Source organism: Mustela erminea, chromosome 20 (assembly GCF_009829155.1).
Source record: "Mustela erminea isolate mMusErm1 chromosome 20, mMusErm1.Pri, whole genome shotgun sequence".
In the NCBI taxonomy this organism is placed as follows: domain Eukaryota; kingdom Metazoa; phylum Chordata; class Mammalia; order Carnivora; family Mustelidae; genus Mustela; species Mustela erminea.
Window position 1 is genome coordinate 28,098,425 of NC_045633.1, and position 13,750 is coordinate 28,112,174.

The window sequence follows — 13,750 nt, forward strand, 5'->3', positions numbered from 1 at the left end:
CATGTCCCAGATGTTACAGAAATAACAGCATGGATGTAGGCGATCTGCAAGGGAGCCACGTGACTCTCCCACTGGCGCAGCCACCCCTGGGAAGGGCCTCTGCTCAGTGTCCTTTCTTAGCCCGCCTTCTGATGCTACTGAATGATGGAAGACGTAGAAGCTGCAGCTCTTCTGGCCTGCAGTCTTTTGCCATCTGGAGGAAAGGCAGGGCCAACCCAGCAGGGACCTCCCACCCCAAGCCAGGATCGCGCTGGTATTATGCCGAGTGGGGGAGACTAGCCGAGTGTGGAAGCGCAAGAGAGGTGTCGTGGTTCCTCCCCCGACCCCTTAGTGCCTTCTGCCCCAGTTCCACTGAGGTCAGCTTCCTGCCTTGGACACTAACTCCCAGGGCCGCTCAGCTCCGCCGGCTGCGCGCAGGCATCCGGGACACCAGGTGGCGCTGGTGCTCCGCGAGCCGCCGGTCTCGCCTCGCCCCGCCCCGCCGCCGCTGGCCCCGCCCCCGGACGCCGGACCGTGCGGACGCCAGAACCGCGCTGCTGCGGCGGGCGGACGCGGTGCGCGGACCGGACCGAACCGGGCTCCGGCCGGCAGAGTGTCCGCCTCGGCTCCGCCTGGCGTCCCGGGCCCCCGAGGACCTCCGGCAGACAACAGGTGACGCGCCCGTGGAGCGGAGCGGTGGGCGTCGGGGCGGAGCGCGCTTGGGGCCCCCGGGTCCTCGCCGGACGGGACAGACCCGGTTCGGCCGCCCCCTGCCCGCCCCGCGCGGCCCAGGCCCGAGGCGGGAAGGCAGGCCGGGGCTGAGGAGATGGTCGGTCCAGAGGGAGCTGCTGGTTTTGCCAGGTCTCAGGGCGTGTTTTCAGCAGCGCTCGGCCTGCGGCGTTTCCACGTGCTGGAAGTTTGGGTCCCAAAGCGGCGCGCGAACTAGGTGGTGAGCGTGGGTTGGAGAAGACACGTTCCCCCGCTTGTCAGCGAGCCAGGGCCAGTCCAGAGACGCTTCCTTTAGGTTTTCTCTGCCTGGCGGACCGCCCTGCTGCCTGAGAGTCTGGACAGAAGCTATCGAGTTCAAACCCGGGGAGTTTTCACTCCCTGAGTCTGCAGTCCATGCACTTGCTGCCGCCTGGTGGGGAGCGGGGAGCTGCCCGCTGACCGCGGGCTTTCGTCCCCTGTGCTTTGGCTAACAGGCTGTGGACACGAGGGACCGGAGCTTGAGACATTCTGGGGAGCTGGGCTTGGCCACTCGCACGTCGGCCGTGTCTAAGAGCATTCCTGGCGGGCGGTCGGCCTAGGAGGCCGGGAGGACCCCACCTGGAGCTCCGAGTCCCCTGCAGCTGCCCCGAGTGCGGGTGAGGGAGTTGTTCTGGGAGCTGAGCGCTGTCCTGGTGTTTCAGGGTGACATTACGGCAGCGTCTGGCAGCGTCTGGGAAAGTGGGCGGGAGCTGGGCGCAGTAAACAGTTACTGTCTGGAAGGGGCCTGCTGGGGACTCTGTGCGTGTGTCCCCACTCCCAGGGCTCCAGCCTCTTGGGAACCCAGCTATGTAGGGCCCCCATTCAGCTCCTCGGGTTTCTCTCCGGCGCTGAGCCGCCAAGACCAGGAGCTGGGCAGGGCTCCCTTGGGCTGCTGCTGGCCTTTTGGAACTGGCACCCTGGATTTGGGGCTTTAAGCGTTTTCCTTTTGGGTTCAATCACGTGTTTAAAATGAGTTTTTTATAAAAAATACATGTGATGTGGCCGCGGGCACGCCTCTCCCCCGCACTCACCAGCGGGCCATGTGAGGCTGCGGGAAGCCTAGTACTCAGGACCGGCCTAGTGCTCAGGTTGGCGGGGGCGGGGGGAACGACTCCCTCCCTGAGACCCCTCTCCCTGTGAGGGGTGTGTCGGCAGCTGACAGGGCCCCTCTTCCTCCAGGTCTCTGTTCCTCTCCAAGAAGACGACTCTGGCCCGGAGCCCAGCACTGAGCTCCCTGCTACGGCCACTGCTGCCGAGCCTGCTGAACACGCCTGGCGCAGGTGTCCAAGCCCTGCTGTCGCCACGACCCCCACCACAGCCAGCCACCTGGTGGGCCAGGTGAGTCTCCTGCTGGGGTGAGGGGAGGGTGACCCAGGGGACGCCGGCCCGGCCGCAGATTACCAGCTGGTATTAGGGTCCGGTCATGGCTGTGGTGAGGGAGAGGAGGCCCAGGTGCCCCCAGTGGGGTAAGGGCTCCAGCTACTGCCTGGCGGGGGTTGGGGCAGGCGGTTCTAGACCGTCTTTGAGCTATGCTGACTGTGTGCTGAGCAGGAGCTCCGTGCTTCAGGGTGGGGGTGGAGGGCAGAGGTAAGACCCCACCGGCAGCACTGGGACGGACCCTGTGTCCTCCTGGGGAGCCCGGCGCCGCGCCCACCTTCATTCCACACACGGCCAGCCCTTCAGAATACGAAAGATAGTTTATTGAATCTGTACATTTCCATTAAAATCTTTACACATAAAAGCTCTGTAACAAACATCACAACTTAGTGTTCTCTGTCATATAAATAAAATATACACTAAGATGTACGTCTTCCACAACAGGGAACACGGGAACAGCACGGCAGGAGGTGGCCGTCGCCCTAGGAGGGCGGCGTGCGGAAGCGGATCTTCTTGGCTGTTTCCACGTCGGACTTGGCAACCAAAAACCGCATCTTCTTGCCCCCATTTCGGATCAGGTCCACGGCTCTGAAACCCAGCGCAGGGGGAGGAGGAGGGAGCCAGGCTCGCGTTGTGGGGACTCCCCGCAGGCCCAGCCTTGGGGCGGGTGAGGCACGCAGGGCTTTGGGGGAACCTGGGATAGGGACCCACTCTGTCACCCTGCTGTGACACACCCCCCTCCAGGGGCCCCCCGGTGGGGCTGCTGTGTGCTCAGAGGTTGAAGGAGCCGGCTGAGCGCTGCACCTCTGCTCCCTCACACCCAGCACAGGGTCAGGATGGGACCTGCTCATGGGCCAGGGGCTCCCCTGGTGGCTGCAGCACGAGGGCGGGGGGTACCTCAGGTAGCTGACACCCGTCAGGCTGCTGCCGTTCACCTCCAGGATGCGGTCTCCCAGGGACAGGCGGCCATCCGAAGCCGCGGGACTGCCCGGGAGCAGGGTCTGGATGTAGAGCCCGGGGGCGCCCAGCGGCGTGTGCTGGGGGAGAAGTGGCGGCCTCAGGCTTCTGTGCACCTGGGCCCGGCTCCCTCACGAGGTCTGCCACGGGGCTGCGAGGGCAGCACCAGACACTGTCACGTCCCCTGCAGGCCCTTCTCTCCTCTCAGATGCCTGCGAGCCACCCGCTGCACTGCTAGCCCTGGTCCCGGCCTTGCCCACGAGCTGGGGGCCGGGAGAGGGCCCGGCCCAGTGGAGCCTCTCAGAGGGCCACTCACCAGCCCGTCGATCAGGCCCATCCCCAGCCCGGAGGGGCCCCGCTCCAGCTCCACAACGAAGACGTAGCAGAAATCCTCCGTGCTGGAGCTGCGGCTGGAAGGGGCCGCAGGGGGCTCGTCCGCGGGACCCACGCTGTCCCCTGGGTGGGCAAGGAGCAGGGGGGCTCTGTCTGCACTGCTGTGGCGGCCTGTCCCCAGGAAGGGTGCTCATTGTGTTCTAGCAAGTCCCCAACTACTGTCAGGGTAAGGGGGTCACACCCCTGTGTGTTTGGAAGAGGTACCTCCACCACCCCCCCCCCCCCCCCCCCCGTGGTGGGCATTTCCAGGGGCCGAACAGGGGCCTCTGCCCAGGCTCATTCTGAGACCCTCCTTCCCTCTGCACCTCTAAGTGCTGACTCCACCTCTGTCCACCCCCCCGTCTGACCCAGCACCACAGCCCCGAGCCAGCCTGCCCCCTTCTTGAGCTGGAGCCACCTGGAAACACCTGTGGAGGTGGCCCCAGCATTCAGATCTCCAGGAGCTCGGCTGGCGCTGCCATGGCCTGGAGACCCCCATCCCTCTGCCTCCCCACCTTCCCTTCTGTGCTTGTCTCCTGAGCCATTCCTCCCTGCCTCCCTCTATCCCCAGGGTAGCAACTTACTCCCACAGATGGCTCTGCACGGCCCAGCCGCCCTCTGGCATCCTGGGCAGGCACTGCGAGCCCCAGGCAGACGTACCGCCAGGACCTCACGGTGGCATGACTCCCAAGGGGCTCTGCCAGGTGGCCACAGGGCTAGGGTGCGAGCGTGAGCCCGGGGACACGTCTCACCTCCTGGAGCTGTGTTCCTCCCTTCCAGGAGCACTTTCCCACAGGTGCCTCTAGGCTCGGGCCAGTCCGGGACAGTGGGCTCGAGGCTGAGTGGGGTGCTGGGAGGCGTGAGTAGGCACGAGGAGTCAACGTGCAGGGGGCCAGCCTGGGGGCCCCCGCGGCTCTGCCTTCCTGAAAGGCCCCCAGCACGGGGAGCCCCCGCAGAAGCCAGAGTGCGCCCCTGGCCAGCTTCACGGGCTCCCCTGCAAACTAGTGGGCCGCTCTGGCCCTCAGAGGTGGTGTGGTGCGGGCCCTGGGCGGCAAGGGGAGAAAGAACTCAGGGACGTGGCGGCCGGGCGTGGTGGGAGATCTGGAGGGGCTCCGGGCACTCCCAGGGGCAGCAGCAGCCAGGCCCTGAGCTGGCTGCCCCCGGCCACCCTGCTCTCCGAGTCCGCGCCCCCCCAACTGCACCCGGTACCTCGAGGCCCCCTGACTGGGAAGACCCCCCACTGGGGCTGGGCTTGCTACGCAGACTCCACAGGAAGTGGCGGATGTAGAGAAGGTGCTGGTAGATGCTATCGTCCAGGCAGTCGGCCTCCAAGTCCACCTGGAAGCCCTCGCTCGGCAACACAATGGGTGGGGGGTTTTCATAGGACTCCAGGACCTCCTCTGTTGGGGGGAGGGGCAGGGGATGGCATGACAGGCCCAGCAAGAGCAGACTTCCTGTTCCTCCCCAGGTGTGCCAGCCACCCCCACCCCATACCATCAGGACTGGGGACGTGGCCATGGGGCGTCCGGGCAAAGGCAACCTGCCTGCTGGAACCTCTGCCCACAGTGGGCCCCTAACATTTCCCCTCTGGGCACCCCTCCCCCTCCACTGCCCCCATCCACTGTGACCTGCATGTGGCCCTGGAACTCAGACGGTGGGGGGCATGTCTGCCCTAAAACAGACCCACCCCATGGGGGCCTCCAGCAGAGCCACCCCCACGTCACAGGCCTCCAAAGTGAGGAGCCCACAGTCCTGCTCAGAGCAGTGGCTCTGTCCAGGCTGAGCCCCTGGGGGACAGGGACACAGTTTCCAACTATAGTTTCTACGTCCTTGTAATTTCTGTGTGTCATAGTATATTATGCAGTGGAGAGATGTGTCCCTAGTTGTGAGAGACACACAGGCCCACGTGGGCCAGATGTGTGCACGCGCGTGGCAAGCACACTGTCTCCATGCGCAGACCCTGCTCTCCTCTTGGTCGGCTATGCCCCAAGCGAGGCCACAGCCTCGGGCTCCTCAGTGGGTAGGACCCAGCTGGACCCCGAGGCTGGATCTGGGTCATGGCCTGTGGGCTCTGACTACCCGCACCCCACTCTGTGAGGGTCTCCAGGTGCCCAGGTGGGGGACAGGGCAGGATGTTCCCAGAGGAAGATGGCCCAGGATGAAGGTCCCCAAGGCTCTGCAGGCTCCCGCAGGAAGTCCCCCAGGGAGCTCCTTTTGCCCCATCACGGCACAAAGGGCCTCCAGTTCGTGGCCTAGAGGCGGCTCACCTGACTTGAAGGCTTCGGGGCTGTCCTGGGCGCCTGGCTCCCAGGCACTCATGGGGCCCACGGCCGAGGCCAGCTGGTACTGGGTCAGCAGCCGGTGCAGCTGCGCGGGGCTCAGGGTGGGGAAGGCGGCCCGCAGGTTTGCCCAGCTCATCTGTGCGACAAGCAGCAGCTCGTGATCAAAGGCTCCCGGATGGCACTGCCACAGCCCCAGGAGGGGTGTCCTAGGCACTCTGGGGGCAGGGGCAGAGGGCCTGGGCTGCCTGGCCCCATGCTCCCAGCTCACTCACGCGGGCCTTGGTGCTCCTGGGGGCTGGTGAGATCACTGAGGGGCCCGGGGGGCAGCCAGCAAGCACCCCACCCAGGGCTCTGTCTACTGACTATGCCGACCACCACGGCACCCACCCCCAGGGCTGAGAAGGGAGGGAAAGAGTCCCAAGGATTTGAAAAGCAGGACTCCTGCTTTACAGCACATCAGAGACCTGACCCACCAGGCCGAAAGGAAAGCATAAACACAAAGCCTCCTACCACCTGGGACCCCCAAGATTGGCTCTGTGGGCACAGGACAGGGAGGCTCCCTCAGGTGGGACCAGCAGCCCAAGCTGTGCGGAAGAAGGTGAACTTGTGCATGAAATCCAACCGCCTGCACCGTCCCCTGCAACCCTGGTCTCCACTGGCCAGGGACGCCTCTCCTGTCTGGTTTTCTGGGTCCATCTCTCCTCTACGGGTGAATCCGCTTCTCTGTGACACCGTCATTCATGACTGCTGTTGGAGGCGCTGGCCCAACTCATGCCCTCTGGGGCCCCCAGCCTCTGACTTGGCTCTTGAAAGTCAGAAAGCACCCTTATGGCTCATCTCCAGGATGTGTCCTTATTCTTCCAGAAAGTTCACAGGCTTCTCATGGCCGCGTCCCGGTGCGGCGCTCAGCCCTCTGCAAGTCTGCTCCCCCTTCAAGCGCTTGGCTCCTGGCAGCGCGCTCTGGAGCCTCAGGGAAGGGGGGGGGGAGGGGGCGTATCGGTCCCCCCCATGCCGCAGCAGCCACCTCCCCTGCTCTTTCCTGACTCGGTGTTTGGAGCCCGGGCCTCGCCGGCGGGTCCTCCTCTCTTCCCTGCCTTTGCTCCTCTGCTTCTCTCTCTTCTGGGTTTACTACCAAGAGGCTGGGGCTGTGGGTAGCCAGTGCCTTCGCTGGATGGACAACCGTGTCCTGAGGCTACCTTGTTGGGGTGCAGGGCAGCCTCTGGGAGCTGCCCCCTTGCCGCCCAGCTCAGGACGGCCTCTGCTGGCCCGAGGCGGTGCCTTTGGGTTTGCTCAGTTCCTAGAATCCCGGCTTCGCTCCTGTGGCCCTGCGGCATCCAGGGCTGGTGTCAGCGTGGGCCCAGCACACTCCCGTGTCCTTACCTGAGTTCAGGGACACTTTCTGGGTGACTTCCTGGACTCTGTCTCCCGATCTTGCCATTGAGTTCTTCCTCTCTGCGGTCATGGTTTTAGTTTCCAAGAATCCTTTAGGTTCTTTTATAAAGTCCTGTTGTTATTTTACCGACACTAAGTCTTCTCTTTACGAAGATGGTTTTTTAAGTTTCTTCTCCCTGAAGTCTGTCTCAGGGAATGGTGAACTGTGGCCTGAAGCCTATATTTATAGGGCCCTCAAGCTAAAAATGGTTTTCAGATTTTTATAAAAGCATTAAAACAAGGAACCTGGGCTGGCCAAATTCTCCATGGCCCACGAAGGCTGAAATATGGACCACGCAGCCCTTCACAGAGAAGTCTGCCAACCCGATCCGTGTCCCCCACCTCCTCTCCCCACATCCGTCTCGTGTCGGAACCCGCTCCCTCCCGTTCCCAGAGAGGGTGCCGAGTCTGCCCGGCCGGTGGGACGCAGGTCTGCACCCCCAAGGCTGTCACCAACCACCCAGCACTGCCAGGCCAGCCTGTGCCACGGGGAGGGCACAGGCCCCCACCGAGCAGGCAGCAGTCGGGCCTGCAGCACTCAGAAGCTCCCTGGCCCCCAGGAAGCCTCCTTGCCGTCTGCGCTCTAGAACTCAGCCCGGGCGCTGGCCGTGCGGGAAGGGGCAGTAGGACCCGGCGCCACTGCTTTGTCCTCTTCCTGTGCGTCTCGCATTGACGAGGGTGGCTGGACATCGAGTGGGGCTCTGGTGGCCCGGTGACCTCCGTGCGTGCATCTGTGACGTCTGGGCCGCAGCCCCTGTAGCAGGGCAGCCACGGCAAACTCGCGCATTCCTGTGAGCAGTTTCAAATGTTTTCCACAGTTTGACAAAGACGCAGTCATCACTATCCGTCAACGTCCGTGCTGAAGATGTCCCCTTCTCGGTTTCCACACTGGCTGTCGGTGACCTCCCACTTCCTTCCGCTCTTCAGAGAGCCGCTCCTGGCCTGCTGCTCCTCTGCTCTCTCTTCACACTGCTGGGTTTGGCTGCTCCCGGGCCAGGACCTTCCCTCTCGGGCCGGTTCTCTCCGCGTTCTCGGGCCTTTTCCGCAGCTCAGACAGTCACCCGCCTGCTAGCCTGGCGCGTTGCATCTCCTCTGCGTTCTTTCTCCCTGGGGGCTCGTGCCACCGAGAAGCCAACCAGATGCCCAGGTTCCGTCTGTGATCTGCACCCACACGTCCTGTTTCTGAATTTCCTCCGGTGAACCCATGTGTTACTTTAAGAATAAAACAGTCCCAGAACTCAACATTTTGACACCTGAGCAGGGTCTAGGCTCCAGCACGTGGGAGGCTGTACCCGCTGAGCAATCTGTGGCCGTGGGGTCCCGGGGTGGCCAGCACGAGGCTGAGGTCGCTGTGAGGGCAGCTGGTCACACCCCGCGGGTGCGCAGTCAGCCAGCAGCTACCGCCGTTACTTAGAGCACCGGTGACCCAAAAGCACGTGAGACCTTCTGTGTGGTGACCCTCAGGCTGAGACGGAGGCTCAGACTTGACACCAGACGGGTGGGTCTGTGATCCCCGCAGGGGTGTCCTGCTGGCTATGCCCAAAGTGCCCATGGTCCCGACGCTCCCAGCGGCGCCAGCCATGCACACCTCTCCCCATGGTCCCTGTGGCACTACTGCCAGGCGGGAAAGGGACACCACTGGTTCGCTTTCATGGATCATCCGTGACCACTGTCAGGTAGCTACCAGGGGGGTGGGGGTGGGGGTGTCCTAGCTTCCTGTCATGCCTCCGACAAGTGACCACACACAGTTCCGGGGGCCAGACGTCCCCAGATATGGGGCCGAAGCCAAGGAGCCAGCACGGCTGCGTCGTCCTTGCACACGTGGGCCGTCCGAATCCGGCTGAGGCCCATGGCCCAGCTTCTGGAGGCCGCCACGGCCCACAGTCCCTCTGCAGAGCCAGCTGGGCCATCGAGCCCCTCCTCCCGTCCTTTCTCGGACCCAGGCTTCTGCCTCCCTCTTCCGTTTCTAAGCGTCACGTGCTTAGACGGGGCCCAGTGGACAAGCAAAGGAGGCCCCCATCCTGGGGCCCCTGACCTTCATCACACGTGCAGAGCCCCGGCTGTGTGGAGTCAGACGGTGCGGGGCCTCCTCCTGCGGGTGGGCACAGCTGTGGGACAGAAGCCTTCTGCAAGCTCTCGGGGCCCCGGAAGCCAGGGCCGTGACCCTCGCCCGATCTGTCTGGTGCCCCCCTACCTGGATGAGCTGTGCACGGGGTGTGGCCAGCAAGTTGAGTGTGCAGGAAAGCTTCCGGAAGAAGCGCTCCCCGGCCTCCCCATGGCCAGCACTCCGCATCCACTCCAGGAGCTGCTGCAGGCGGGCACAGGCCTGGACGCCGCGGGGCCAGTGGAAGCAGCTCAGAGAGGGGCCTGGAGCCGGGACACAAGGTCACACCTGATGCCCAGCAGCCCCTCCCGGGTGGCGGGTACCGGCCTCCCCAACGCCTGTCCTCCCTGATGGCAAAGCCTCTGAGAACAGGCCTGATAACCGTACACAGGTTTCCAAGGCCCCTAGCCTGCTTCTGGACCCCTCTCTGGGAGGGAGGGCTGGAACACCCACAGAATCCCAAATGCAACCATCGCACCTATAGCCGAGGACCCCTGCTCCCACCCAGATCCTGCCCGTGGACCCTGACCAGCCCAGGAAGGTCACGCTCATGATATGTGCCATGGGTCTGCAGCACGGCATGGTCACGTTCCTGTGTCCCAGTGGGGCCCCCTGGCTGGAAGGAACTGGCACCCCAAGCCCCTGGCAGGGAGGTGAGCCAGGGGTGCAGAGGCCACGCCCCTTCTCTGAGCCTGTCCCTCCTCGCTCCCCGCCTGGGCTGTGTGGAGATAAAAGGAACAGAAAAGGCCTGTGCAGACCCCACCCCTACCCTGGGGCCGCTCTGCAGACCCTTCCAGACAGTACTGCTCCTGGAGGACCCGCTCTGCTGCAGAAGCTGCTCTGCTCTCCTGGGCCTCGACCTGCCACCTGGACCCCCAAGCAGTGAGATGCCTCAGCACCCCCAGTGCCTGTGAGCACCCGCTTGGCTTCTCCCGCAGCTGGGGTAGGGGTCCCCAGCCGCCCCCCCACCCGGCCCTCACCCTTGTCCAGGAGCTGGTTGAAGAGCAGAGTGCTGGAGAAGAAAAAGAGGTAGGCCAGCACCTGCGAGGCGATCTCGGGGTGCACCCGGAACTGCCGCAGGAGGTCCATGGTGGCCTGGTACACGGACACGACATGGCGCAGTTCCTCAGGCAGCTGGGGGGCGGAGCACCAGCTCTCCCGGCGCTCCGTCTGGAAAGGGGGGCACTCCAGCAGGGCCGGGAGGCAGACGTACAGGGACTGGGGGCAAGAGGGAAACACCAGCTGCAAACAAGGCCCTGCCTGGGCCTAGTGCATGTCCTGCCAGACAGGCCCCAGCTGCCTAGGGCCAGCCCCGGGGAAAGGTGCAGAGGACACCGGAGGGGCAGAGAGCCCTGGCCAAAGGGCTGCCGGAGATGCCCCACAGGTCGGGGGGGGAGGGGGGCTGTGCCCCTCCTGTTTTAGCAGACAGAAGAGTGGCCAGCGGGCAGCCAGCTGGTCTCTCGGGACCACACCCCTGGTACTGGCGCACCCCTCCTGCAGAGCCAAGCCAGGCACGGCAGCCTGGGGCCCAAGGCAGCAGCCCTGGCAGAAGGCCGGGGGACGGCAGGCACCCACACTCGTCTCGGGGGTGACAGGGCAGCATCGGCTGCTCCCCAGAAACAAGGTGAACACACACCTCCCTGGGGAGTCCTTGATGCCCCCACCCCTCAAGGTGATGCTGGGACAACAGGTTTAGGGCCCCGTGCATCCCCACTTGGACCCCTGGGCACGTGGACTGGGGGCTTCTCCCCATTTGGCCGAGACACTGAGGCTGTGTCCTCAACACAGGGCTCCGCGCAGCTGGGAGCAACTGAGCACAGGGCTGCCCGACTCAACTGTCTCAACCCCATCGGTTCTCCGAGCACTGCTCCAGCCCTCCAGCACCACGGGCCCTGCACGGCCGGCCGCCTCCAGGACAAGCGTGATGCGAGCAGGAGGTTGAGGAGCTGGGAGCCGGCCCTCGAGGGCAGAGAGGCAGCCATTAGAGCCCCAAATCCTCGAGCAGTGGCGAGACGAGCACACGTCTTCTTCCAGGTGTCCCGCCCCCAGCCCGGGTGGGGGCGCCACGAGGAGCACCCCCCGCCACGTGGGAGCGAGCCAGCCGCGCGCCGCACCTTGGAGACGTAGTACACGCACTGCTGGAAGGCGTGCAGAATGACCTCCTCCAGCGCCGCCATGGCCTCCTCGCTGGCCGTCAGCGCGCAGGAGAACAGCGACTCCCTGGAGCCTACGGGGAGACAGCAGCACACAGTCACCCCTGGAGGGTGCAGGCCACGTCCCCATCTGGGGTTTGGGGCCGCAAAAACCAAAGCCACCCAGCCCGGCCGGCTGCCCCCGCAGCCCGGCTGCCGCGCCTTCCCAGGGCCCTGTACTCCCAGGCCCAGCGATGCCAAAGCCACGAGAGGTGCATCTGCGGCTCGTTAGTGAACAGACTCTGGACACGTTTTCTGCTGGAACCAGCAGCCCCAGCAAGAGCAGATTCTGACCCAGCTCCCCTGCAGCCACTTCCTACTCCGCACACAGGTCAGAGGCACACCGGCCGGAGCTCGGAAGGAGACCGCCACTCCCCAGAACCGTGATGTTTCCGAGAAGAGAGAAACCAACCGGCCTACGTGCCCCGTTCTCCTCCCGGCACGCGGGAGAGAATGCCCGGGATCTCCACAGCCCCACGGAGGGGGGCGGCCTCGTCTCCATGTGCGTCCCCCAGAACCACAGGCCCAGGGGCGTCCACCTTCCCCATCGGGCTGGAGCTGAGCCTGGGCGGCTGGCAGGGAGGCTGCCCAGCAGGGTGACGGGGTGCCCGTGGATGCCTGGTGATTCCTTCCTTCTGGGAGGAGTTTCTGCAAAGGCAAGAAGCCCGGGGATGGGAGGAGGGAAGGGAATGTCCTGAAGGGCCCCCCGCCGACACGGGAGACACGCAGCGCCCCAGCAGCGCTCAGCCGGAGTGCCCACGGCCCGGTCTCCCGCCCTCTCAGCAACTTGCTTCACCGCAGAGCTGCGGGCAGGCAGCTGGGACGCGTGTGTCCCGCAGAGACAGGCACTGCTCATTTGCTACAGCCTTTTCATTCCCACGCAGCGCAGGTCCCACCGTCTGGGGCTCTCCTCCCAGGGCTGAGGAGGGGCTCCAGGAGCACAGAATGGAAACAGAGCTGCGCCCCCCCCCACCCCCGCAACATCTGGATGCACCACTGTTCGAGGCACTTCTCTTTGCAGGTCTCGGGTCTCTCCTGCCCCTGGGCCCACAGACCACCCCCGAAGGGCTCACTCCCCTGGAACCCGCCAGAGGCCTGCCCCACCTGCCCAGGGTCCTCCCCTGAGCCCAGCTATGGGGTCGCACTTGGGACTGACCCTGATGGGGTCTGGCTGCTCCCGGCAGCCCCACTGGCTTTCAGAGGAGAGGTAAATCAGGCAACTTTGGGGGTCCCATGGCTTGGGTGAGCAAGAGGCTCTTACTAGGCTGCTGGACTGTAGCAACCCCAGGCTTACAGAAGCACGCAAGGTGCCCACTGCTGACCACGGCCCCTGTAGATCAAACATGACCCCCGGCCGACCGAAGCCAGCAAGACCCGGACCAAGAAACCAGTTCCGAACCCTCTCCCTAGAGCGGGGCCCAGACCAGGGGACCTCCTAGGCAGCCAACTTGTCTGAGAAAGCTCACCTCTACCCCCGGCATGGGCATGAGGGCTCTGGCAGGGGAGGGACGGCAGAAAGAGGAGACCAGGACTCTGCGGAGCACAGCCATGAGAAGGCTCCCGGCAGATGCCGCATGGGTCTCTCTGATGCCACGGGAAAACCAGCTGAAACACTTGCTCCTGTGGTGCAGGCTCTGCTGGGTTGCTCCCAGATAGAGGGTCCCTGTGCTCAGTTTCCGGCCAAGCTGACACTCACACAAGCCCTTAGGGGGTCAGGGGCCTCTACTGGAGGCCCCCAGATCCACAATGGCTAAGTCAAAGCCACAAAGGTACCCAGAGAGCTCTCCGTGGATAAAATGCCCCCCAACCCCTGCTGGGCCCACCTCCCGGCTGCCTGTGGGAGGGAGGCGTCCTGGGTAAGAGCTTGGAACAACCGAGATTGTTTGCGGAACGCAAAGGCGATTTTCCAGTATTCAGGACGTGACATCTGTTTTCAGAATTCTTCCCACAGAAATTTCCTGCTGAAGGTCAGGAGGCCGAGAGGCGACTCTAACCTGGCCTCTGGCCTCTGCTGATGTGATGTTTCCTCCAAGCTCTCCAGCACCTGCCCCACACAGGACACAGTTTGTGGGATGCCCGGGTCCTGCCACAGCTTCCCCGGCCCACGCACTCCCCAGGGTGGACAGAGGCGGGGCCCCCGCCACGCAGCAGCTCTCTCCCAGCATCAGCCAGCCTAAGCGACCTCCGGGGCCAGACCAAAAATAACTCCCTCCAAGAGCAGAGGCAGCAGCTACGGAAGCGGAGCCCCCACCAGCTCCAAGTAGCCCGTTTAACGCAGCCAGATGCGGGGTCCCTGTGCTCGGGCAGCA

General features: G+C 64.5%; 1 protein-coding gene and 1 long non-coding RNA gene across 9 annotated transcripts in view; one reads left to right on the top strand and one right to left on the bottom strand.

Annotated features, from left to right (window-relative positions):
• The first annotated feature begins 619 nt into the window (after positions 1 to 619).
• LOC116580518 lies at positions 620 to 2,652 on the top strand. 2 transcript variants are annotated; one of them, XR_004281679.1, is made up of 4 exons: positions 620 to 651; positions 1,182 to 1,343; positions 1,906 to 2,064; positions 2,548 to 2,652. It is a non-coding gene; the product is annotated as an uncharacterized LOC116580518 (long non-coding RNA). The 2 variants fall into 2 exon arrangements; XR_004281680.1 differs by lacking the exon at positions 620 to 651 and adding an exon at positions 658 to 928.
• Positions 2,405 to 13,750, bottom strand: part of RADIL (Rap associating with DIL domain) — a 66,303-nt gene continuing 54,957 nt past the window's right edge. For 4 of the 7 annotated variants that reach the window (XM_032326835.1, XM_032326838.1, XM_032326837.1 and 1 more), the window contains 8 exons: positions 11,364 to 11,476; positions 10,230 to 10,467; positions 9,340 to 9,512; positions 5,700 to 5,850; positions 4,642 to 4,832; positions 4,185 to 4,476; positions 3,377 to 3,516; positions 2,405 to 3,140 (listed from right to left, as the gene is read on the bottom strand). In XM_032326835.1, the coding sequence (XP_032182726.1) occupies positions 2,586 to 3,140; positions 3,377 to 3,516; positions 4,185 to 4,476; positions 4,642 to 4,832; positions 5,700 to 5,850; positions 9,340 to 9,512; positions 10,230 to 10,467; positions 11,364 to 11,476 (1,853 nt within the window). In that variant the 3' untranslated portion in view covers positions 2,405 to 2,585. Of the gene's footprint in view, positions 3,141 to 3,376; positions 3,932 to 3,977; positions 4,477 to 4,641; positions 4,833 to 5,699; positions 5,851 to 9,339; positions 9,513 to 10,229; positions 10,468 to 11,363; positions 11,477 to 13,750 lie in introns of those variants that run through there. The other 3 variants (XM_032326839.1, XM_032326840.1, XM_032326841.1) reach the window with 3 other exon arrangements.